We start from the raw sequence: 26,725 nt of genomic DNA on the forward strand, positions 1-26,725 counted from the left end.
TTCCGAGCATATGCTGTTCCCTTTCTGCTAGCGTTGTGACAAAACATAAAAACAACCATTTGGAAATTAGCATTACAAGTAGGAAAACATGCCATAATGATGATTCTAGTTCACATAGTCCTTGTTCGCTAACATTATTATACATTATTTTATATATAATAACATTACTATAAACCACCCAGTTGTCCCATCCGTTTGCATTACACTTTATATATTGAAGAAAACGTTGAAACTGGCTACCGCAGTTGGGAGTATTGTGCTGCTGTACATGTGATACTCGCACTTGAAGGGCTTGAACACTTATTACAGTCCTAATTCAGGGCTCTGGTAATTTGTGAAGAAGCAGAGCGAGGATTTAAAATATTAGAAAAGTATTGTTTAGCGTTTTAATGTTGGTTCTTAGGTACCATGCTTTCTTTTTTATGTTAGCTGATGCTTACCAGGGGAAATAATTATTCTATCACTCCCACTATCTCCATTTTATTTCTTCCTGTCCATCTTTCTGAAATATGAATTATGTTCACCTAATAAGGTGAGAGGGGCTCAATTGACTCAAGGGAATATAGAAATCCCAATATTCCTAACATCAAAATTCAGTATCTGTATTGCACCAAACCAAGCGGCCACAAAACATTTTAAAAAGGAGGGATTGGTAATGCCAGTAGGTCTCCCATTTGGGAACTGCTGGCTTTGTCAATGTCTTTAATTCTTTAATGCAGCCTGGTGAATCACACAAGCTTGCAGGAAACTGGGAAGTCGTGGTGGAAAGAAGCAGCAATGGGTGGGAGAAGGTGCTGGTCAGGGAACGCAACTCTAAGGGCAGGAGTGGTGAGAAGCAACAGGCAAGAGAACATGGACGTGAAAACAATAGCAGTAAGTAAGCAAGGATAAGTGCATCATGAGGGTGCAGGTAGAAACACATGGAAGAGTGAGGACAACATGGAGTGCAGGGAAAGAGAAGCACACAAGGGAGATATCTACAAAAAAATCATACATTCTGTTAGAATGCTAAGCTGAAATTGCAGCATTTGAAAACAAACATGTGGAAATGATGGTACAGAGACAATTCTTCTTGGGAGGGACAAACACAATAATGACACACTGGGACACGAATAATAGGCAAGCAAATGGAAGGGACAGGATATCCAACCAGTAATATGCAACGGACAGGCTCCAAGCACGAGTATTTGCTTGGTAAGCATACCATATGTCTCTCGGTTTAGTAGGCAAGACAGAATTATTTTGCACTATTAATCTTTTTACCATTTTGTTAGGACAAACACTTTCATTGAATTTTTATGTCAGACTGCTGGTTTGTGCTGGAAGATAATGCATTTATTTTAAATACACATCATAATCCCTGCTTAGTGTTTTATGAAAAATATATTTACATAAAGCTGATGCAAATGCGGAGATTCAAGACAGTCATGTGTTTATATTTGCACTAATTTAATTTGCTAAATGAGAAGATTGAAATATATTACTACGTGTTTTTGTTTTTCTCTAACTTCAGCCAAAGCCTATTTATGTGCCCCAAGAAAGTCATACATCTGACGAAGATAATCAAGGAACGATAAAGAGGTGTCCCGTTTCCGAAAGCCCAGGAAGGCCAACGTCGTATGTACCTCCCAGGCCGCCGCCCCCTAGATTGCCTCCTCATAAAGCAAATATTTTAGGTAAAGAGAGCTTGCAATCACTAAACACTGTAAATGCAGGTGCCCAATAATCTGTAGACATATTCGGCCAGAAAATTAGTTTTTTTTTGTTTTTGTTCTCTAATATCAGGTCTGCCTGTAAGATAGCTCAGCGAGTTCAGCTCTTGTTTCTGTTGTCAACATATAACCCCTGAATCACAGGTTTAGGTCTTGTTGGCTTTATCTCGATCTTTAATTCTTTCAGGGTTACTAAAATCAGTAGTTAATCCTTCAACTGTCATAAATTGAGTACATTTTAGTAAGGTAATGTTAATCATTTATAATAATATACTTTTGCAAATCCGTAATAAAAAGCGTTATATAAAGATGTTATTGTCACCATTAATACTGCTTTGTGTAAAAAAAGTGCAGACTGTCGTAGATGACTCACTTTTTACAAAGTGCAAACTTTTGATTTTCAGTTAAACCTTTGATCCGTCCATATCGTTTCACTTTAACTGTTTGTTTTCCAAAAGTGTGGTTCGTTGTGTACACAAGGAAAGTTAGGAAGTTCTGTCCTCTGAGTTAAGGTCTGCAGGTTGGAATTTGGGTCGACGGGCAGGCTTGTAAAATACTGAAGAGGAATCTCCTAAATATGCTCTCAGCATACTGCATAATACCCGCCCAGTGCCAAAGATAACTTCGGTATGCAGTTTGTGCGTTGCCCTCTGTACTGTCAGCCTAACTAAAATGTCTTGCCACTTCTTGATTAACCTAGTTGCACCTGCATCAATGAGGGATTTGTGTTGCTTTGTTTCACATTTTGTTAATTTAAGAATGACTAGGGGTTAGATTAGACACATCTGTGATGTGCTTTCTTTTATTATTGTACAGGCGTGTTTATTCTGCATCTTGTCATAAACCTTTTTGGATTTAGCTAGATCCCCCAGTTATTTCTTTTCTTTGGAAACATTAAAGTTTCCATCGTACATTAGGGGTAACTGATGATTGTCGGGTTGGCAGCTGAGTCTAGATCAGCAGCGTGGCTGTTCTCTGCTAGACTATCCGAAATTGAAAGGTAGAATAGTACAAACAGAGCTATATCTCCTTCTTAGCACTCTAAGGTCTTGCAGTCCATCTCCTCTACCTAGTCAGCCACAGCAAGTTAACTCTTGTTTTATTGCCCTAATCGAATACATCCTTCCTGTGCCTAATTTTCCTCAGAAGGATTGGTATCTTTACTCTATGCTCTGATGTACATCATAAATATTCGAACAATGCTGAACTGATCCACCTCACGTTGGCCATGTCCATGTAATTTTGTGTTCTGCTTTATGATACACAATATTTCTGCATCATAGAATTTTACACTCAATAAGTAGTTTGTATTTAAAATAACTATAACTCATTGCCTACCGTAAATTGTGATTGCTGATGCTAAAGAGTAAGTCCCAGAGCATGGAAAATGCATTTTAACATTTCATGTGTAGTTGTAAAGTGCTTGTTCACTGTGCATGATGTATTAGTACTAAATAACACAAATTTATTGTTAACTGAGTAGTACTCCTTCTATCAACTTTGTAAGAATTAAAAGGCTAAGTGGTCCCCCCATGATTCGAACCTTTGACCATAAGGTCAGATACTGACACAGTGCACTGAGCCATCAATTAAGATCCCACTTTATTGATTACATATTGTCAACAAAATCATATAATTGCATTATTTCAGTAACAGAAGTTCATAAGGGAAGCAGTCCACTGTTTCTAACATCATGCCTTTTTTTAAGGTAATGGCGTAAATTCATTGCAGCCGAATGGAGATCGGGATGGTTCCTCACTTCACTGGCAGAATGAGAACCGAGCCACTACTCAACCAAGTGCTCAAACAAGAAAAGAAAAAAAAGATGTATTGGTTGGTATTTTTAAAAAAACATTATTTTGCTCATTAGTAAATGTACCCTCTGACTATGAATAGGATGCATTTGTTAATATTGGGCTCCCGATTTTCCATCCCTGAAAGAAAAATAGTCAAATTGATTACTTCATTTTACTGTCATCCATTGATTCTCAATTTATGGAGAACGTTGTGCCATCTTTTTAAAGGTATATAGTGGTCTGTGTATGACCCAAACATCCAGCATTACGTACTGCAGATCATGGTACTTATCACACCTGTTAGATGTCTTTCAATAGCTTCTCATGCAGGCTGTGAAAATAGTTTTTGATTGCCAAAATCACAATTTTATAAAAATTATAAAACAAATTATAGCAGGCATTTCCTGCCAATTCTTCTGGCATCAGTCAGGGCACAGTTTCTTATTCCCCCTCAGTCTCTGAAAGCTCTTGCCTCACCCCTCTCCTTTCAAGCTCTAATGTCTCTGCGATTTTGATTACTCAAACTGTGTTCTTCATACCTCCAGCTTCACTCCCTCCTTTGGCGGTATCACTGCTTTACTCTGTGCTGATGGTTATATGTCCTTATAGGCCCAAAGCCCCAATATCTTAACCTTGGGTCAGAGCCAAGATATTAGGCCATTTCTCCCATTGTGTTGGTAGCTCAATCCATCTGACATTGTCTGTGTTGCTTTCGACCTCCGCAATCACAGTCTGAGAAGTAGAAATAGAAACGTAAATGAAGTCACAGAAGAAACCAAATCTAAGCAGTGAAAGCAGCCAGCATAAAATAAGGTGTTAAACATTGTTACCCTAGTGAATAAGGATGTACTTCAAAAAGAAGAGTTGTCTTAAAATTGTTTTAACTGGATAAGAATAATTCTAAATGAGCAATGATCCAATACAGCTGTACCAATGCATACTCCAGAAGAAATTGTTTGCCAGAGCAGGAAAGTTGATGGATATCACTTAGTTTAAAATCTGCGTACAGAATAAGAACAGGAAGAGCAATATCGTAAGAACCACACCTAAAATGAGCATCCTCTGCAAGGGTATTTCGCTTTCAAAATCCCAGCAAATGAAAGCTTTGTGAGGCAAGATTTTGTGGCTACAAAAATATAAGTTTTTCAATTCCGCCATGATCTTCCACCTCAGAAGATTCTGTATAATATGCAGAAAGGGCAAATGGAATAATGTCTTAGAAAGGTAATTTTCCTCCTGCTTATTATTTTTGGTTGAGGTTTTTCCACCACAAGCTGTGATTTTAGCTTCTATTTAATATGCTGCCACGGTGCTCATTAGTGTAACTTACGTCCCATGTTGCACACATATTTCAAATAGAGCTAACCCGGTTGTGGGAATCCGCTGTGATTCAAATGGCAATGTCTCGCATAACTGCTTCTCTTCCCTTTTTCCACTCTCATATGTTGTGATTTTAGAATGTTCCTTCATCCTTGTCCAACGGATTCAGCCAAACATTTGAGAAGTTGAATCAGTTCTTCTCAGTCTCTTTACTTAACGTATTACACCATACCGCATATAATTTGTTTTTAGTGTTTAGAAACATGATGGAGCTAAGCATGTTAATATTGAAATATTACCCAGATCCTTCATATTATTAATATTCAGTATCGACTCATGAACCAAATTTACAACTGAATCCCACCAAAAGAATACCAGAGGCAAAGGTTTGGTATTGCCAAAGAAAGGTCAGATTTAGTTCTTCTTGGCAAGACTGTAGGATAGCAATTAAGATTTTCTTGTGCTTCTCCTGACTTGAAACTCATCAACAAAGAGTGATTTAATCAGTAGGGCAAACTAGATGCAATTAAATATTTCAAGGCCTACTGCAGAATTATACATCATGGTTGGTGACTTCGGTATGACGGATGATGTCTGAGTGGCTTTGGCGGAAGCAGGTTCATGGCTAATTAGATACATGTGCAGTACTTAATGTTGCGGGTACACCACTCAAAGCAGCCTTCTTTACTATGAGAAATCACAATTAATTAATAAAAACGAAATTGTCGAATATCTCCAGTGATATGTGTGAGCCTCTAACCCATTTTCCACAATTTAATTTTCTTAGCCAAATAACATATCAATAAAACTGTCTAATTATTTAGTATTTATGTTTACTGTTTATTCGGAACTTGGCTGAAAACACACAAGGGCACTCTGTACTGTTCATGATGGGAAAGTGTCTTTTTCACATAATGTGTCTGGATTCATGCTATTTTAACCGTTTCATTTGTCCACAGGAGGTTTAATTTTAGCTTTGATAATGGTGTTGTAGGTTGTGAAGCATTGTTATTTGTCACATATTGCATTTGGTATTTTACATCATCGTGTTTGGAATATGTAGTTAAACTATGTTTTTGTCCTAGAAGCCAGTGAGTAACGGACTCCCACCAACACCACAAGTTCATGTAAGTTAACTTTATTTTAAAATGACTGTTAGTGCATGTTTTTGTTTTGATACGAGGTTTCACTTGATCAGTGAACTTTATTAGGATGTGACCTGTCTTTTAACGGTATGATGCGTTTTATTCACATTCGGTGAGTGGATGCTCAGTCATCAGTCATTTTTCATAGGTTAGCACTTTAAGATCCCTAAATCGAAAAAGTAGATATTTTCATTAAATAGAAAATCTGCTCATCTACATCCACCCTTCCTTTAATGTTTCAGGCGGAAGTCATGGGCAGCCTGTGATTTTTGTTGAATTTGGGCTGTCTTAATTTGAGATACAAGGGCCCAGCCAAAGTGAAGTCTGGGTAGATTACAGGTTTCAATCTAGATCCTCTGTAGCTGTCTCAGTTAGGGGTCGAATTATCTTATTATTACTCCTAAAACACGTTTTTTGAAGTGTTTAGCTGCTTTCTACATCGTAACCTCTTCATGCTTGAGTCTTTGGGTATACGAGGAACATTTGTGTTGTTTATTCTCCCCTACATCAAAAATATTTTTAGATTTGTATTGCTTTAATTATATTCCTCACATGGCTGCCTTCTCAGGCGTTGGGCTACACCAGGAATTATTTGCCACAGTAACAAATCACTAGTGCCTGGTGGTGCCATTAGCATTGCTCTCTGAGTTGAGGGAGATCACCAAAAGTGACATTGGGAGCACATATAAAGGAAGCTGAACCTAACATCTTGAGTTTGCATCACTTCAATCAGCATGGTAACATCTGCTATGAATTAGTATATAGAAGAGTAAGTTCCATTTTGTAAAGAATCAGCACGTCTTTTTCTGTTGAAACACAAACGAGCAACGTTTTATTTGGATCATTTTGTACATTTCCAAATATAGATTTTCTACTACATAAACATGCGTAAGTAAATGAGTGATTTTAGAGTCTCAGAAAATATTGCTTATTGCCGATAACCAAATACTCTTCCAACTGAACTCAGGTTGCAGCTTCAGTGTGATGGCGTTGACACCATAAGGATTAGATTAAGAAGAGTCTGTTTCTCTGGGCATATCTGGAGCAGCTTTACACCACTTTTCCAAGATCTTTGCTAGGAGGATGGGTTGCCAGTAAATACAAGCTGACTCAGATTTACATAAGGAAGTCGCCAATGTGGGAGTGTGAGCTCTGAACGTATTTGGCAATATGGATAACAATTTGAAATTGGAAAGTTGTTGGAGGTACATACCTCAAAAAGGGTTGTGGTTGGAGAACTGCAGGAAAACACAAACATTTTCAGTTCCACTCTAATACAATTTTTACTATGCAATAGCTATAACTGTTGTATTTCCTTACTTGGGATACATGTTAATGTACTTACGATGCTCCCCACTGCATTTCAGCTGCACCCTCCAAATCGTTTTCCTTTTTTATTAAGGTCTGGCCCTGTTAACACTGAGGGCCAGTCCCTTATTTTTCTGTTACAGCAATATCTCCATTTTAATCTCTGCTCCAATCAAAAGTGACTACTCACTACATGCCCTAAGAATGCTGGCTAATGCAACGCAGAACCACCATATTTGCTCTATTTGACCCAAGGTAGCATCTGGATTCCAGTGCTGCATTGCAAAAGCTTGTTACTTTTCAAGTAAAAGTGGGTGTTTGTATCTAAATTGGAAACCTAAAGCGGAAAATTGGTATGTCCTTAAGAACCTGTGCATGGCAGTTTTATAATGTGTATTACCCTCCGTGTGATCAGTTTGATCACATAAGGTAACATGAATGGAAACGTTCTTTATCAGGTAAAACGCCTCATTCACACCCCTGCTGACTTCCTTCAATATGATTACATTCAGCTGCATTAAACCACTTATTTCTGGTGTGTTCAGTGCATTGTTTGATTACTGGTGTAATAAGAGAACCAGTCACTTTCAATATAAAAGTATTTATTTGAAAAGAGACTGTGTGGTGTAGCTGATTATCCACCAGCAGAACATTATGGGGAAAACAATCTGATTTAGAAGGAACCTTTGCAATTAGTTAACTAACCTCACCTATACCTTTCATCTCTTAAAAGTTACATCAACTAAGAAATAGGATTGGACTAACTATTTGCTAACTGGACCACCCCCTTTGAATTGTCGTGTGGTACTTTACCCCATTGCCTGCCGAGCTTCCCAATTGCCTTTAGCAAGGGTAAGTTTTCAAGGACGAGAGACTCATCATTTGACTATGTCCTAGGATCTGCAGCTATATTTGAAACTGTGTGCTACAGTCCCTGCTAATCATGGCATGTGTAATGACAGTTCAAGTACGGAACTTTGTTATTAGATCAGCTGCATTGCTGCTAGAACCCTGTATTTAAAACTCCAGGGAAAAAAGGACGAGTAGGAAAGATCATCCTACATTGATTGACGGGTGTAACAACGGACGTCTTCTCTCTCCTTAGTACCTTGTTCTGAGTCTCAGCGCGGGGACACACCGTTGGTGTAACCAGGCGCTCTATAAATGGATAAAATAAAAATAAAATAAAATAGGGAGATAGTCTTTTGGTTATCCTGGTTCTTAAGTCTCAGGAGGCTGTGAGATTTTCAATGGGTGAATTCACTGTAAATAAAAAGGAAAATTCTCTTTGCACATTCATTGATCTTAATGAGTACCTATGGGCATTCGAAAATTTTGCTGAGAACGTCTGCTTGAGTTTTGAGATCTTTTGTGACAATATTCACCTTTAACAAAGCTTTTGTGTCTAATCCTATAATATTCAGGTTAGTTATCATTGAATTTCCAGTGAGCTTTGTTTATAGTCTAGTCTAAGGGCATCAGTAATGTATCAGACATTCTCACACACCAAGTGCTGTAATTTATCGAACAGAGTGTGCCTGCTTACCTTCAGGTTTATTTATTTATTTTATTTATTTATTTTTGCAATTTGTAAAGCGCAGCGAATGCCCGTGGGCGTCTTGGCGCTATGACTCAAATTAGTGTCTCAGAGAAAACAGAAAAAAAATTCTAAAAGTGATGATAGAGAACGGGAAGATTACTGGTCGAACAACCAGGTCTTCAGCAGTTTCCTGAACTGAAACAATGAAGATGTTGATCTAATCACCATCGGAAGGGAGTTCCAGAGTCTGGCAGCTGTATTAGTAAAACATCTGTCTCCCCATGTAACAGTCCTGTTCCGCGGTACCACTGGTTGATGCAATTTTGTAGATCTTAATTGTCTGGTGGGGCAATAAGCAATAAGCTTCTCTTTAAGAAACTCAGGCCCTAGTTTGTGAAGAGCTTTAAAAGTAAGGCATAAAGTTTTGAATTTGATCCGATTTATAATCGTCAGCCAGTGGTAGTTCCTGATTATTTGCCTAATCGGTTTAAATTTGGGGGTCCCAGAAAGCAGTCTTGCCGCCGCATTCTGGATCTGTTTTAATTTAGCGACCACCCGGGATTGAGCATTGGCAAATAAACCGTTACAATAATCCAGTGAGGAAAGTACCAGTGAACTCGCCACAGTTTTCCTGGCACTTTCTGGGAGAAATTGAATTATTTTTCTTATGAGCCTCAGCTTATAAAATGCCGTGGACGCTGTCTGATTTGCTTGGCTGAAAAAATTCAATTTTTCGTCAAAGATTACTCCCAAGTTCCTGACCTTTTGAACAGGAGTTGGTAAGACTCCAAGTGATGGAGGCCACCAGACTGATGACCATATCGGGGAGAGTTTCCCGAAAATGACCACCTCCGTCTTCTCGGAATTGAGCCTAAGACAATTGCAGGCCATCCAATCTTTGATCGCTAGCATGCCTTCTTGGAATCGCGCAGCCACCTCTTCTCCATCATTATTGATGGCGAGCACCAGCTGGGTGCCGTCGGCATATGTGGTAAGGCTCATCCGGTAGGTTTTAATAACTCTTGCTAAGTCCGACACCTAGATGTTAAAAAGTGTCGGACTTAGGGATGAGCCTTGGGGAACCCCACAGGGTAAGGCCAAATCGGCCGACTTGAATGGTCCTAATGTTACGGCCTGTGTTCAGCTAGACAGAAAGGAGGCCAGCAGGTCCTTGGCTCTGGATTGAATGCCCAAATTTCCGACACGGCCAATCAAGATGGAATGATTGACCGTGTCGAATGCCGCAGACAGATCCAGTAGTACAAGCACCACCGTACCCCCTTGGTCTCTGATGACTCCTAATATCATCGGCAGCTTTGATAAGAGCGGTCTCAGTGCCATGCAGTTTACGAAACCCAAACTGTGAGTCATCAAGCAAGTTATTTTGTTCGATATACTCGGACAATTGATCGTTCATTGCTCTCTCAGCCACCTTGTCTAGAAACGGCAGGCTGGCGATCGGTCTATAATTCTTCAACACGTTCTTATCTAGACACGTTTTTTTGAGAAGAGGTTTTAGGAGAGTGTTCTTTAACATGTCCGGATAGATCCCTGACCTGAACATCCCGTTACAAACTTGCGTAATGATTTCACTTATCAAATCCATTACTGGAGGAAACATTTTTGGAGGACAAGGGTCCAGAGCTCTTCATGGCAGCTATACCACCATGTCCTTCATGTAACAAGATTAACATTCTTTGACGCAAACCCTCTGGAATCACTAGTCTGTCATTCCTTCTAACAATGCAGACACAGGGAAATGATGGACAAAGCGCTGAAACTTTTCGTGGAGGTTCTTAGTGGTGGAAGCCTGGGACCCTGCGATGGTGAAGTAGACGGTGGAATGATCGGTCCAGATGAGCTTGGTGACATGGCAGAACTTGATTATGTTGCTAGCTGTGAAATCTTGGTCCAACGTGTGTCCTGTGCTGTGTGTGGGGCAGGTGACCAGATGGGCGAGGCCGATGCTGCACATAGTTTCCAGGAGGTTGGTGGAGTTGGCATCTTTGGAGAAATTCAGGTGGATGTTGAGGTCGTAGAGGATGATGTAGTGCTTGGAGTTGATGGCTAGTGACGCGATGAATTTGGAGATGTGTAGGAAAGTGCCCCTTTTTGACATTGTCACCCCCACGTTTTGCCTGGTAGTCGATGCAACGTTGACTAGAAGTGCACTGGGTATCTACTAACCAGGTCCCCAGTGCCAGATCTCTTTCCCAAAACTGTACAATTAGGGTAAGGAGGCTAAAGAGGATCCCTAAGAGCTGCTGCATGTATTATGCCACCCTAAGGGGCCCCTCACCAAACGCATACAGACTGCCACTGCAGGCTGTGTGTCTTGGTGCAGACCAAAGTGAAAACATAGCATGGCAAACAACCTATGTGCAATGCCTGTAAACACTACATGCAGTATAGGTAAGTCACGCCTACAGCTGGCCTGACAGCCCTAAGGGTGGGTGCACTATACTATATGTGTGGACATATCTGCATGAGCAGGTTTGCCCTGGGGCTGGTCAGTTCAATTGCTGCCAGTGCAAGTGATCAGGGAAGCCATTTTAAAGTACATTTGCTGGACACTGCTGACAACGAATTCCCCAGCTACATGACGGCTTCACTGAAACCCAAGATGTTTGCTGTCAAAGATCTTGTATTCATAAACCCACACAAATTCCAGTGATTAATTTATTCATACATGCACTCAGAGGGCACCATAGAAATGCCCCCTGAAAATCTACCAACAACTAGTGTGATGACAGACTGGTCCTAGCTGGCCTGCCACCACAGACAGGTGTAGGACCCCCAGGGGTGAGGCCCTTTGCTCTCAGGAGGTCAGGAACAAATCCTGCTAGGGCACATGGTGTTTACAGCCCCTCCCACAGGATGTCCTGCTTATTAGCATTCTAAGGCACGGAGCTTCAAAGTGCCCACTGCCTTTGGTTTGCGAATCTGGCTCCCCTCACATGAGAGGATGTCAACCCCCTATGTCCAGGGCCCAATTGGTGCCTGGACAGGTGGGAAAATTAGTAGTTAGAAAAGGTGTGTTCACCTTCAGGCTAGTTCCAGTTCTAAGGTGGGATACCTGAAGTGAATACAAAAATAGAAGTCTACTATCTTTGTGATGGCAAACTTATGAACTCTGGGACAGGGTTATGCCCACTTCCCACTGGAAGTGGTCATATAGTCCACGGTGTGACCCAGGGGTAAGTAGCCCATTGGCTACTACCCTACACTCCCCTGACTCGCCAATATCTAGTATTTAGGGGAGCCTCTGGCACCAGGAAATCAGAAGAAGGATCGAAGAGCTGCCAAACGCAAGAACTATGGAATAAGCAAATAACTTGGCACCAACCCTGCCATGCCTGTTTGCTGTTCCTGCCAATTGTGCCAACTTTGACTCACCCTGCAAGCTGATATGCCTCCAAAAGCCTGGGAGGACTGCCAGCACTTCTGCCAAGACTCAGGAATTCCTGAGTAGCAGCATTGCTGCATTCCTGCATACTGCAGGCACCTCAAGAGACCAGTGAGGACTCTGGACCGCCAATACCCGACACTAGAAAGCACCACTGCACACTAGCCGCCTAGCCCGAGCTGAAGTGGACAAATGGTCCCCTGGCCCACCAGAGATCAAGGCTACCTTGGGCTTGACTTCTGTAGACTTCTTGATGCTCCTGCAGCCTCTGTGTGTTCAGGCTCCCTCAGTCGCGAGTGCCTCCTGTGAGGACCAAAGGTGTCTCCACGTTATAGAACATCGTGAGACCTGAGCCCCCTTGTTGGTTCAGACCAACTGGCTCCCTGTCCAAACCAGCAGCCTCTTTGTGACCAGGCCAATCCTTATTGAATAACTTTGGGCGCCTGCCGCTGTATTTCACCACTGCTGTCGGCCACCCTAGTGCCGCTTAAGGTGACTTGCTGTTGCTGCCTTGGACCTTGCCCTGTACTCATTTACCTCCTGAGGATTGGTCTCGTAAGTCACTGTAAGGAGCTTGAATGCAGCATTTGTTTTTCTTCCCTGGGATAGCATTGCCGCCTATGAAAATTGCACCAAGTGTTGACTCCTGAAAACTAAAAGTAATATTTTTTTATAAATTTGTGCATATTTCCTTATTGAGTCGTGCAAACCATTTTTTGACTCTGTTTGTATTCTCAGATGTGTTAAATTCCTCTCTGTTAAGCCTGAGGCTGCTCGACCACACTACCTCCTAGAAGAACACCTTGGGATTGCTAGAGCAAGCCCCTGTCAACTCATAGGGAAATACCTGGGCTCTTTGCACGATATACCTCTTTTTGTTATACCATTTAAAGAGCGAGCTCCCTTCAAGATGGCATAGCAGAAGCATTATCTGGGGGTCTGTAGGTGAGGGTACCTCTGATGGTTATCTTGCCATCGGTTTGATGTTAAAAGTTGAGACGTGTTGTCTGTGTGATGTCAGTGGTGGAGCAGCGGAGAGCTTCCTTGTAGACAATGGCGATGACTCCTCCGGGTTAGTTAGTGTGATCCCGGTGTATGATCTAGTAGCCTGCGGGCGTTGCGATGGCTATGGCAGGGGTAGAGAATGGTCTGAGCCAGGTCTCTGTAATAAAGATCACGTCGGGTGTGAGGGAGGTGAGGGTGTCCCAGATTTCGGTTGCGTGTTTGCAGAGGGACCAGATGGTGAGTGGGATGCACTGGAGCAGTTCTGGGGTGCTCGTGGTTGACGAGTGGGTGTGGCTGGTGTCCTGGAGCGTGCTGGGGAACCTGTGATGCATGTGAAGCAGCAGCAGGCAAAAGTTCCTTCTATTGATCAGGGAGAGGTGATACCGCAGCTGTTACGCATCTGGGGTTCACTGCCAGGAGCTGACTGTGGGGTAGTGGTGAGTGCAAGGAGGGCTCTGGTTCCTGACGCTGTCCTGTAGCGGATGGGCATAGGCGGGCTTGCCTTTGGTGTGCCGGCGGGGTGGCTGCACTGTGTCCTCCATTGAGTAGATCCTAACGGAGGAGAGGTACTGGGTGGTGGGAGGGCGGTGAAAACGGCTGGAGCTACACAGGGCCAAAAAACACAACAGTGGCACATGAAATGGCTAATCTAGACAGAAAAAGAGGCTGACTGGCACAATACGAAAAAAGGCAATAATTGCAGTACAAAGCTCAGTACAAACAGAAATTTGCAGTAGCGAGGTATGCGGGAGGGAGGCGAGGGGCCACCAAGAGTTGCACACAGTCAACCTTACAAGCGGCAGCGGGAGACCTATAGAAGCTACGAGGGGGAGCTGGCACCGGACCTGCTCAAAGGGGTCGCCCTTCAGCCTCCAGTAAGTAGATACTGGGGGAGTGCAGAGCTCTGGGTGGCAGAAGGGCAGCGAAAACTGCTGGAAAAACACAGTGCCACAAATCAACAGGGGCACATGAAGCGGCTAATCTAGACAGAAAAAGAGGTTGACTGGCACAGTATGAAAAAGTCAATAATTGCAGTACAATGCTCAATACAAACACAGGAGTTTGCAGTAGCAAGGAATGCGACGTGGTGAGCGGCGGTGAGCAAGGAGGTGAAGGGCCGCCAAGAGCAGCACGCAGGGAACCTTAAAAAGTGGCAGCGGAAGACCTGCAGAAGCTGCGGAAGGGAGCTGGAGCAGAAACTGCTCCTAGTTATTTGATTAAGTATGCATGGTCCTTTACTGTTGTGTTACAGCAAATCTGCAAGTTGGGAGATTGTTTTTTAAACAGATATGAATTTCCCATCTCACAACAGAGTTTAAGTAGATTTGTGCAGATGTGATTTTATTATATGCTGCACTGCAAGCATTATTGTGCCTGGAGTTAAGTTGGGTACCTCTGGACGAACTATTCAAAAAGAGTACCTTAGTATTAATTTTGTGGTACAATCTACACCATTTACTCTGGACTTTCAGGTAAATTAACCATTCCTAATTCGGTATAGCCAATTCGATTTACATTTTTAGGGTCAAGGCACTGGCACTGAAGTCTGGTTAGCAGCCCTCAGAGCACTCCGAGTGGATAAACCAGCACCATCAGTCGAAAACCTTGGGGCTGACCATACAAAAAGAGGCATTTCCTTACATTTATCTTATATATTAATGGGTTGCAAGTAAAGTCTGGTTTCAAAACATTCATTTCTTCCCACCAAATCAAACGTGGTGGCAAGCATTTTTAAACAAGAAGGGTTCCCCAAGAGGCACCTTCTCCTTTGTGAATGTTAAAAAAAACATTATTTATGAGCAGACAGTGGTCCTTTGGACCACTGCCTGCTTACAAAAAATGTTTATAAAAGTATTGATTTTCCTTTTTGAAATGCAGCTGTTTTTTCCTTCTAGGAAAACAGGGTAGGATTTAAAAAAGAAATTGCTTTATATAAAAGTAATCTGATAGAGACTACTAGCCGCAGATTCCTTAACGTAGAATTATCCCCATGCGTGAGACTGTATCCGGAAAACTTTTCTGCCACAGCATCCCTGCCCGCCGGGGGACGGCACCATGTAACTCCGCCCTGACGTCGTCCGCGTATGTGACGTCAGCGAGGATACCTAAGTCCCACCCCGGCGCGCCTACGTCAGTTTTCTCTCTTTTCCGCGCACAACGCGGATCTGGATTGTGTCCTGGCCTTGGTGTTAGTGGAACAGTGTGCGAATGCCTTCGGACTTCAAGACGTGTCCCTCTTGCGCACGTCCCATGTCAGCGACAGACCCTGACCCGATCAGCATGTGGTGCCTGGGTGAGCACCAAGACAGATTGCGGCGCCTGTCAGCACCTTAAACCTCGCGGCGGGAGCGCCAAATGAAATTGCTGTCGGCGCACTTGTCCAGGTCGGTGTCATCCCAGCGTCCGACTCCTACCTCGGAAGCAAGGAGCCGCCGGTTTCGGCTGCAACATTGCCCTTCGCCATGGCCCCAGGGGCATGGCTCGCCTGCTGGTATGTCCTTTAGTTTGTCTCCGAGGCCCTGTCCTCCTTCAGCGGTGGGCACCGACTCTCCTCGGTACATGCGCCCCCACCACCCTATCCGCCGTTTCCCGGCGTTGGGGCAACTAGGGCCCAAATTACAGCATATGCTACAGCTCTGCAGGCTTCTTTGATCCCTCCTCCACCTCCTGAGATGTCTGCATCTCCCTTGCCTTGTGCGGGGACTGCCGCGGAGTCGCTGGCGGCTCCGGCGCCGAAGGTTTCCACTTCAGGTCATAGGAGGGTTGTGTCGATGAGGTGTGGTCCTTCGGGGCTCCCCTCTTCAGCACCTGGCGTCCCTTCCTCACTGTAAATCCCTACCGGGCTCCCTGTGGCGTCGCAGGAGATTGCCTGGACTCCGGGCTTGTCCTCGAGTCCCCCTCGGTCCTCTACGCAGGTGGTTGCCTCGCCAGAAACCGAGCCGGCGCTGTTTCGGCACCGGGAGCCTGCCTTCCCGGCTCCGGTGGAGTCGCGGGTGGAGGCTGAGACCTGGGGTGCTTTTCCGACTCCCTCTCGGTCCTCGACGCGAGCGGCTGCCCCGTCTGAGGCCGAGCCGGCGCCTTTTCGGTGCTGCTCCTTCGCCGTGCCGGAGTTGACCCCGCCCCATTCTTCTGGGGAGCACATGGTGGCAGAGGTCGACCCGGCGCCGCGTGTGCCCTCCGGCGCCGATCGACGTTGATCAGGCGCCTGCGGCGGACTCCACAGAGCTGTGCTGACATCTGGGTCTTGATTAGTCTCCTGAGGTTCCTTCCTCTCCAGAGGTCTGTCATCTGTTGGTGTCTTCCTCCCCCGAGACAGGGCGCCTTATTGTTGCCTTTTCACCGGCATCTCCCAGGGAGGGCTCCTCGCCAACCCCATGGCCTAAATCTTTGAACCCTTCTTTCCGTGGCTCGCGGCTGGCTTTTCCACCGGCCTCTCCGCCTTCCCCTGGGGCCCCTCAGGTACCCCATTCTTCTGTGGTTCCCCCACTATTCCGTGGCTGTCCCCTTCCTCCTACTGCTGGACTTGGGGATGGACGGCTCAGTCTGCAGCCGTCGCCCACGGAGGAATTGCTTTCTCTTCCACGGTGCCCTACTGAGGCCAGTGTTGCCTTTGTGAGGGCTAATTCCACAGCTGCTGGTATTCTGCGGATGGGTGAACCTGTCACTCCTTTTCCTACAGAAGACCTCTTCGAAGTTCTCCAGGAGGGAACTGGTGGACAGGAGTTATTCCTTCCTTTTTAGGCGTCACTCCATAATTCTCTTATGGTCTGCCTTTCCGTGTTTGCCTGTGGTATTGTTTCCTCCGTCTCGGGATGCTCGATGGTTGGATTCATGGGTGCGTAATGTCTTCGCTTCTTCCAGTGCTGCCTTGCGGGCGCTTAATACTTTGTGTGTGTTGACCAGGGATACTTCCAACCTGTGGGACTATGTGGAGTCCCTTCTTTCTCATGGCTCTCATGAGGGTGCCCGTGCTGATCTGCGGGCCCGTGTGTTGGATGGTAGGGAGTTAGCCACGTTTATTCTTCGTGCAGCTTTGGATGTTGCCGATCCTCTCGGCCGTGCTATGGCCACTTCTGTGGCTCTCCGACGCCATGCTTGGCTCTGTGATGCTGTTTTTCCCGAAAATATTAGGGAGTGTCTGTTTGACCTACCCTTTGACGGGGTCCTCCTGTTTACACGCATGCGGACTCCGCCATTCAGCTTCTTCTCGTGGGGCTCCGTCCTCCTCCTCCCCCCTCTCCTCCTCCTCAGTAGGCGGTTTTGTTGATCCTCCAGGGCTTGGTGGACGGTGTTATCCCACTTGCTCCTGGTATTCGGTGTTTGGAGTGGCTGTTACACTTTCTGTGAGGTATGCTGTGCCCTCGGGTCCTTTGGTTGGCCCCTCATTTCAGTTGGCTGCTGTTTCAACCCCTCTCTTTGTGACAAAGATGTACCTTTTGGCTGATTTTAAGCCTTCTGTGGTTTCTGTTGCAGGTTTATAATTGTGTTCCCAGCGTTGCGGGACTTTTTTTCCCTAAGAGTGGTTCACATACTTTCTTTGGACTTGTCCTACCCTACGTGGGGTACTTGTGGCTATTGTATAGCCCTGGCTTCCACTGGGAGGGTGTGGACTCCCCCTTGTGGGATCCTCACCTTTCCTGGTGTTTTATTCAGCTGGTGCGGTCCCTCTTCACCTGGGTGTGGCTTGGCCATCTACGGCGTTGTGCTGCAGTGTTTTTGCCCTTGTCCGCCGTTTGGTCTGGTCCTCTGTCTGGTGTTCCAGGGGGAATATTTTCTTATGTTGATGGCTCTGTCCCGTCCTACTTGTTTTTCCTCCTATTTTCCAACTTATAGCACTTCTTAGTGGATCAGCGGTGTTCAGAGCGGTCTCCGTTTAGGGGTCGTTGGGGATTTTTGCTGGCCTTGCCATTTTTTTGAGCCCGCCGTGGTTTGGTTTCATGGCGTTATCAGCGGCTGGCTGCATCCGCCTTTCCTTCTGTTCTGTTGCCGGGGACCTTGGCGTTCCATCTTCTTGTTCTGCGGGAGCGTTGTGAGTTTATGTCCTTCTTTTCCCGCCTGCCTTATTGATGAGGCGACGTTCTGTCTTGTCTGTTGACTGCCAGCTGCGGTAGGCTCGGCTGCCCTCTTCACTGGGTGTGTTTCCCGGTGTGTGTGCTTTGCCTTCCTTCTACCTCTTCTCCTTGGAGTCTCTGGGTAGCCCTTCTTCCTTGGTGTTCCGCTGCGTTGCTTGTACCTCTGGAACCTCTGGTGGAGATCCTTGGTACCATGACTGGGCTTGGGGTGCTCTGGCCTCCTTTCGCCTTGTCCTTGTTTCCTCCTGCTGGGTGGGGGCGGGCCGCCTCTTTGTCGTCTTCCCGCATCCCCTCTGGGGCCGGTGGTCTTCTAGATGAAGAGGTTCTCTTTTGCCTGGGGGGACAGGGCTATTCTCCCTGTCCGTTTGACTCATCCCCTGTTGAGGCCTTGTGTCGAGTCCAGGCTGATGAGGTCCTCTCGCAGACCCTCCTTCCCTTTGGGTATGGCTAGGGTATCTATTCTTCGTTAAGGAATCTGCGGCTAGTAGTCTCTACTCGATGTACGAGTTACTTACCTTCGGTAACGATGTATCTGGTAGAGACGATTCTAGCCGCAGATTCCTTCACGACCCGCCCTTCCTCCCCATTCTGCGAGGACTCTTCCTTGGTCTTCAGCACTCGTCTACCTCCGGTTGGTTGTCCTCTGCGAGTGCCTTTTCTACTCTCTCTCCCTAGGGGGATGCTAGTCTTGTGGTTTGCTCCATTCCTTCATTTCTGTTGATAGGTTGATGGTGTCATGAGTGCTTCTGCGACTTTACACCCTAGTCTGCAGTGGGAGGTTGATCGTGCCTTCTTCCTTTCGTGGCTTGCACTTCTGATTTTTGTAGCCCTTGGGGTTGAGGTCCCTTGGCGGGGTCTCGACCCTTAGTTCTTTTCAGAAGCTGTCTCTCCTTTCTTGGGTTGTCTGGGGATAAATTGTCGTTCCTCTTCCTTTCTGACCTTGGTACCCTTCTCTGTTCTGGGTAAAGGGGTTGCAGACTTCCTCGTCTGCTGTGCACATTTTCCCATGTTTCTGCCCACGGAGGGGTGGTTACTGTTGTGTTGTTTGCACGCTTGCTTACAGTAGCTGTGCTCTGTCCTTTTCTTTCCATGTCTTTTGGTGTAATAGTGCCTGGCACTGTTCTGGGTGGTGCTGTTCCTCACCATTCGTTTCTTCCCTTTCGGTTTAGCTGTTTTTTTTGCACACTGTTCCAGTACTCTCACAGTTTTTGTTTGTGATGGCTCCACGTTGTGGCGCGGAAAAGTTCTCCGAAGAAAACTGTTGTAGGCGCGCCGGGTTGGGACTTATGTATCTTTGCTGACATCACGTACGCGGATGATGTCAGGGCGGAGTCACGTGGTGCCGTCCCCCCCGGCGCGCAGTGATGTTGTGGCAGAAAAGTTTTCCGGATCCAGTCTCATACCTGGGGATAATTCTACGTCAAGGGATCTGCAGCTAGAATCGTCTCTAACAGGTACATCGTTACTGAAGTAACTAACTCGTACTTCACAGACGTGGTGGTCTGCTGACTCAGCATGCCACTATGTCGTTGACTTTAACCAATCGTAGAGGGTCTCAATATGCGGCCTACCTGATTCATATTAATGAGCTATGTCGAATTGCGACCCACTACGAATCAGTATTTTGTGAACCAACCTATTAATACATAGATTTATTCACAAAATACCAATGTATTCTGTAGAAGTTGGCGTGCAATTGCGCCCATTTCTACCAAATGCATTTTAGTAGATTCCTATTAAGGAAACGCCAATTGCAAATCGTTATTTGCTTCAATTTTCTATTTCTTAATGTGAATCTTAAAACATCAGGGCCCCAGGAGTATTTAATCGTTCACTAAACTAACATTAAAGAAGATACTGCTTAATGAAATGTAGGTTCACACATCATAGATAAGTTTGTACCTTATGCACCTATCTTGTTTTATGAATACAGAATAGTTTGCTCATATTTTAACTCTGTACCCAAACCTGAGAACGAACAGGGTTTCTTTGCCAGTGGAAATTTGCACTGAGAAAATGTTGGGAATTGTTCAATGAACAGAATACGTTGAACCCATTTAAAGAACTGACGTTGCAAGCTTTCAGTTTGTATTAATCAATGTGATCACCTAACAAATTTGTGTTAGAAATTCTATTTATTTTCATGTTGCATAAACATTATGTTGTAATTTTGTGATATTCAAGATCACATGGAGTTAATTTTGTTTCTGCCTATCTGCATCAACTGTGAAGTGTAGTTAAATTGGTATGTTTTTCGTAAGTTTTACACTATGGTTTATAGTTACCATAATAAGTATAGTGATAATACAAATGATAATGAACATCCTGAAAGTTTTGCTTATCGTTCCTAATCATTCTTGTGTTTATTTTCAGATGGGTGCTTGCTTTTCAAAGGTGTTCAACGGATGTCCTTTAAAGATTCACTGTGCAACGTCCTGGATCAATCCAGACACTAGAGGTACTGTACAATTGTTCTAAACTGTGTGTATTTTTTTTATTGTTATAAATACACTTTTCTCTTGATTTGTTGGAATCTGTAGCATTCTGCTCATTGTGTGACACTTCATCTAATGGGTATTTGATATTAGTGTTTTATGAATTTTAATAGCAAATATATTGAGTTAATTTTGGATTTGTAAGGTGACATTTGTCTTTTCTAGTAATGGGTGTTCATTGTCAGACTACAATGAGAAGCCAGGTTGTGTTTTTTGCTTTCTTATTTATCCTTCTTTTAATGCCTTTTTTTAAAATCACTCTAATATGCCATAGCACTGTTTTTTTGTCATCATATCTCCCATACAAGGATATCATCTGACATATACTACTTTATAAACAGAACACCTGGCTGTACAATGCAGAATGTTCCGGAGGTAGGTGAATCATAATCATTTGACTCTTCTCAAAAAATCGTGTTCACATCCTCTCTGAAACAGATGCTAGAAAGCATAGGTGCTACCCGAAACCCTTTTTTCACAAAAATCTAATATTCATCAATTTTTGAAACAATAACACTTCGAACCTGTTAGAAATGGGGGTCTCTAGTTGGCAATGGCTGGCCACTGTCTAATTAGGTACCATTCTTCCTAAGTCAGAGTAAGGGGGCTACACCCTTTGATAACCCCTACTCAACCCTGTGGTAACGTAGCACGAGCAGCTGGGCTTATCGCAGAGGCAGTGTGTGAAGAATTTATGACCATACACAGTAGCACAGTGAAGAACACTACAAGGGACACCACACAAGTAGTTATAAAAAATAAATATCTTTATATATAGACTTAACACAAGACCAACAACTGTAAAAAGCCACAATACTGTAAAAAAGGATTATTCTTGAAATGCTGCAGAAATACTTCAAGGTGTGCAAGCAGGAGTTCAGTTTAAAGCAGTGGCCTCTGCGACCCTTTCGTTTACAAAGTACCTAGATTTCCGAGCAAAACAAACTTAACGTCGCACTGAAGCGGTAGCAATGATTTTCTGCACGCGAGGCCGGTGATGCAGGAAGGAGTCCTTGTCGCGAGGAAGGAGACGATGCGCCGATCTGCTGATGCGTGCGGAGACGAGGCGACAACTTCACGCTAGGACGTTGATGCGATAAATCCGTGCCGAGAGGGAGGAGACGAGGTGACGATCTTGTTGAGTGTGCGAGTAGGTTGCGAGGCGACGAAATGGCGCTCCGCTGGGGAGCGATGATCCTGGTGCGATGCGATGGAACTGATGTTGCGAGCACTCAACGGCAGCAGCGCAATGATCCTTGGTGGCGCTCTCAGCTGCAGCGTCCCACAAGCGTGCATTAGCGATGATCTCAATGTTGCCAGCACTCGGCCGCAGCAGCGCGAATCCCAAAACTGCGCTATCGGCTGCCGCGGCTCGCAAGCGTGCGTTAGTGACGATTTCAGCACTCTTTTCTCTGTAGTAGAACTAGAGGTCCTGGAACTCACAGGAGCCTCACCTGCAGATAGAAATTCTCGCTGGGAGGAATCAGGAGGCTGTGGGCGAAGTCTGATGGGCCTGAGACTTCAACAGGAGGCGAGCTCGCTTCTAGCCCTTGGGTGATTGCTTTGCAACATCTGTGAAAGTGTTCTCCAAAGTCCTTTCCCCTCTTCTTCCAAGTCCACTGGTAACCACTGCAGGCCAACCCAAGAAACAGCACACAAGCACAAGGGCAGTCCAACCCCTGCAGATTCCTTAGTTACACGGACAGAGGGTCGCTGTGACATCCAGGAGCAATATGAATTGTAGGGGTTTGGGCACAGGTATTTATACCCCAAAAGTCTTTGTTCTAAAGAGTCAAAAGTTACTGAGCCCAGCCAGAACCAGTTCTGCTCAGTCCTGGAGCACTTTGTTTACCAGGCTGCATCCTTCCTTTCAGAGAGAGGGGCTCTGCCGTCAGACGCACAGTAGAAGGTGGAGCCAGCATTCACCTTGCCAGGCAAAGCCCTATTCAGGTCATGGAGCTACCCCTCCCCATACTCCAAATGCAGATCTCTCTATTCAACCCAGGTCTGACTCAGCCTGCCCTGTCCCTCCAAAACCAGACAGCCGATACACATAACAGCAGAGCACACTGGAAGGCTTAGGCAAGAAAATACCTACTTTCTAAAAGTGGTATTTTCAAACACAGAATATAAAAGTAAACATTACTAAAAGATGTATTTTAATCTTCTGAGCTCAGGCATACCAAATTCGTTTTTCTACCATGTTCCTTGGGATTATAGAATGTAATAGTCAAACTGCCCATTCTGGCCTACGGAGAACAAGTAGCCTTACAGTAGTGAAAAACGAAATTGGGTGTAATTCACTACCAGGACATTGTATTGTATTGTAATTGCATTTATATAGCGCTTACTACCCCAGACGAGGTGTCGAAGAACTTTTTCGGCTAGTAGCACGCTACTCCCGGACCCATAGAGGATTAGTGTTGAATTAGTATAGTGAAACATGCAAGTACCTTTTAGGTGGTGGATAGGTTAGTCAGTTATTTGGATTTGGAATGATAGCAGAAGGATAGAGGAGGAAAAACGGTTTGTATTTATTTAGCGCTTGTTACCCCTGATGGGATGTTGAAGCACGCAACTCCGGAACCCATAAAGGATTAGTGGTGAATTAGTATGGTGAAATATGAAAGTAATCACAGTGGTGGATATTAGTCAGTTATTTGGAGTGAGAAGGATAACGGAGGGATAAAAGGGGAAGAAAGGTTTGCATTCATATAGCACTTGTTACCACTGATGGGGTGTTGAAGCACGCCACTCCGGAACCCATAAAGGATTAGTGGTGAATTAGTATAGTTGAATATGGAATTTGAGAAGTGAGCATGTTACTCTGTTAATTTTGATTGAAAATGATAGTGGAGGGATAAAAGAGTAAAGGATTTTTTTGTTTTGTTTTTAGGTCTTAGCAGTAGGAGGAGGCTTTTGGATGAGTAAAAATGAGTTTTGGAGTGGGGGAATCAGAGGGAAGAGTTTAGAAAGGTTTATTTTGGTTATAGGTCCAGTAGGAAGAGGTGTCAGATGTTACAAGGAGGGGTAGAGTAGGAGAGAGTCAAGAAAGGGTTATTTTGGGGGTCATAGTAGTGGTGTGGGGGTTGGGATAAATGAACGTGGATGTAGAGGATATATTGGTAGATGTATAGGCTGAGAAACAGTGTAGTGCATTGGAAATGCTAAATTAGAAGAAAGTGATAAATATATAGATCCATAAGTGCCTTAAGTTTGTGGATGTGGATGGTGTGGGCTGGGTATTGCTAAATGGGAAAATGGGAAGCATTTCTGGCCCTGGCCAGTCTTGAACAGGCTCACACATGCAGCAGCCCTTGTCCTCTCTGCCCTTAACAGGCTCAAACAGGCAGCAGCCCTTGTCCTCTCTGCCCTTAACAGGCTCAAACAGGCAGCAGCCCTTGTCCTCTCCGCCCTAACCCTGGCCTTTTATAGCCCTAGTAAACAGGTGACCCCTTCAGCCAATGGGAACCCTAGCCCTAACACTATCCAATCACAACACTAGCCCTAAAATCTAGAACCAATAGGAGACCAGGACCTTACAGCCAATCTTAGCCATAGTCCAAGCACCCAATCAGTTCAATAAACCTGATCTCTACGTCCAATAGAGGCCCTTGCCCTACCAGTAATCCCAACTCAAGTAACCAATGGTACAGGAAGCCCTAGTCCCTACTTCCAATAGAAAGCCTAACCCTGCTCTTAGTACCACAACTAGTCCAGCAACCAATCACACCAGAAGCCCTAATCGCTACTTCCAATTAAAGGTCTAACCCTAGCCCTAGTCCCACCCTACTCCCAACTACCAATTCTGAGAAAGTGAGTTTCTGTTGCAGTACCCCCCCACTTTTTTGCCTGATACCTGATGCACTTTTCCTTGGTGTGCCCTGGGTCCCTGACAATCAGGTACCCAGGGCCTGTGTTCCTTCCCTAAAAACTATACTAACGCCTCAACCCAATTGGCATCTCTGGCCACATGTCAGCCCCTAATAAATGGTACCCTAGGTACCCTGGGCATTGTGACAAGAGAAGTCCCCTAAGGGCTACAGCACTAATTGTGCCACCCTCAGGGGCCCTGTACCTTGACACCCACACACTGCCTTTGCAGGCTGAGTGTCTAGGTGCAGAACTAAGCAAAGAGTCGACATGGCACACATCCCTGTGTGCCATGCCCACAAACACACTGCCCTGGCATACATCAGCCGCCCCTCTAGCTGGGTACCCTATGCCAGTGGTGTGGGCACAGGTGCATGAGCCCTGTGCCCCTACAGTACCCAGGGCCATTCCTGGGCACTGTAAGTGCAGTGATGCCATTAAAAGTATATGGTGCTGAGAGGTTGTCATTACGAACTCCACAACACCATAATGGCTACACTGAACACTGGCAAGTTAGATATCAAATGTATTAATGTAAAACGCACTACAGAGGGCATATTAGAGATGCCCCCTGAAATCTAACCTACAATCCACGTCTTGTCTGAGAGGCTGACTAGGCTGCAACACAGCAGACATGTTGCTGGACAACTGGGTGGAGAGCTGCCCGCTCTCCTGGGCCTGCAACAATCCACATCCTGGGACGAGGATGGGCAGGGGAAGCTTCAAAGGCATTCCGCCTTTGTGAGCTTCTCCAGACCACTTGATGTACTCAGCAACTGGCCCCACCAGTTCTGCCCCCCACTCTGGCGGGAAGACTGGTGGGAAAACCTACGTCAGAAAGGGAGGGGGTGCCAGCCTGTGCCAACTCCCCCCTCAGGTGGGAGAGGCGAGGTGATGCACGACCCCGGGCTCCCGTCATCTTTAAGATGGGATGCCCTGCCAATCACAGCTAGGCTCCTGCCCCCCTCCCACAGGAGAGGAACAGGCTAGGGGGTGACCCTTTGGTCCCTGCCCTTGCCCTACCTGTAACGCCCCTAAATTTAGTAAGAAAAAAGTTGGGATGATTATACCCTGGATAGTATTTGCGCTCACAGATTACGGTAATATTATGTTGTTTGGTACTATTTCGTTATTGGGTGCCTAGGGAGGGGGCAATCATCCAACTTCCCCAAAACCGGATCAGCAGATCCCTAAACTTTATGCAAAACCCTATCACACCAATGTACAGATTATCACAAGAAAAAAAATGTAAGATTCAAGATGATCACAATAATATATAAGATGCTTTAATGTTAGTATCTTGCTTAGAATCCAGCCAATACGTGTTTCGTCGTTCGGGACAAGAAACCCGCGACTTCCTCAAGGTTTTCGATCTTCAACTTGCTATAGAATGCCTTCTGGCTGGGTATACTTCCGTCCCAGCCTCAAACTGGCTGGGTGAATACGTATTTGTTCTAAGATGCAGACTAATTCAAAATAGCACGATCCAATATTCGCGAGTAAGACGGTGCTTTGATGCTAAATACCAAAACACCCAAGATGATGGACAGAATGTTGCACAATGGCTAAACATTCACCCCCAGTCACAGATCTGGGTTTAATCCATCGTTATTTTGCTCACCAAGCCACCCTAGTTCAGACATGGCCATATGCAAATCAGTCTTGACCCTGTGCCTCATGGGAACGGTCCAGACCGAACTGGCTATCAGCCGTCTTCAGCCAGGATAGCTTGACTCCAGTGGCATAGTGAGCACGGGACCCACGTCTGGGCATCCCCTTCCCACATAGGGTGAACAGTAAAACACAGAATATGATGGGCGAAATGTTGCACAATGGCTAAACATTCACCCCCAGCAGCCACCAACCGAAGGCCCCCCTGCCTCTCATTGGAAAACATTGGGCCTAACTACCTCTGCACCCGGCCGGCCCTGTGCCACTGAGGGTGAACCAACTGTACCTACCTGACCCTGGGAGACCCCTGAGTCTATGCCCAGAACCTTAACTTCACCTGAAAACCGATGACTCACTTTCCTGCCATACGATAACATTGACT

The 26,725-nt window shown here is 45.1% G+C and overlaps 1 protein-coding gene across 7 annotated transcripts in view; it reads left to right on the forward strand.

Moving 5' to 3' along the window:
• Positions 1 to 26,725, forward strand: part of MAP4K3 (mitogen-activated protein kinase kinase kinase kinase 3) — a 1,422,157-nt gene that overhangs the window by 696,516 nt on the left and 698,916 nt on the right. For 4 of the 7 annotated variants that reach the window (XM_078649063.1, XM_078649058.1, XM_078649060.1 and 1 more), the window contains 4 exons: positions 1,514 to 1,676; positions 3,421 to 3,545; positions 5,914 to 5,955; positions 20,678 to 20,762. In XM_078649063.1, coding sequence (XP_078505189.1) covers positions 1,514 to 1,676; positions 3,421 to 3,545; positions 5,914 to 5,955; positions 20,678 to 20,762 — 415 coding nt within the window. The remainder of the gene's footprint in view (positions 1 to 1,513; positions 1,677 to 3,420; positions 3,546 to 5,913; positions 5,956 to 20,677; positions 20,763 to 26,725) is intronic. The other 3 variants (XM_078649064.1, XM_078649059.1, XM_078649062.1) reach the window with 1 other exon arrangement.

Source organism: Lissotriton helveticus, chromosome 6, assembly GCF_964261635.1.
Source record: "Lissotriton helveticus chromosome 6, aLisHel1.1, whole genome shotgun sequence".
Taxonomy (NCBI): Eukaryota; Metazoa; Chordata; class Amphibia; order Caudata; family Salamandridae; genus Lissotriton; species Lissotriton helveticus.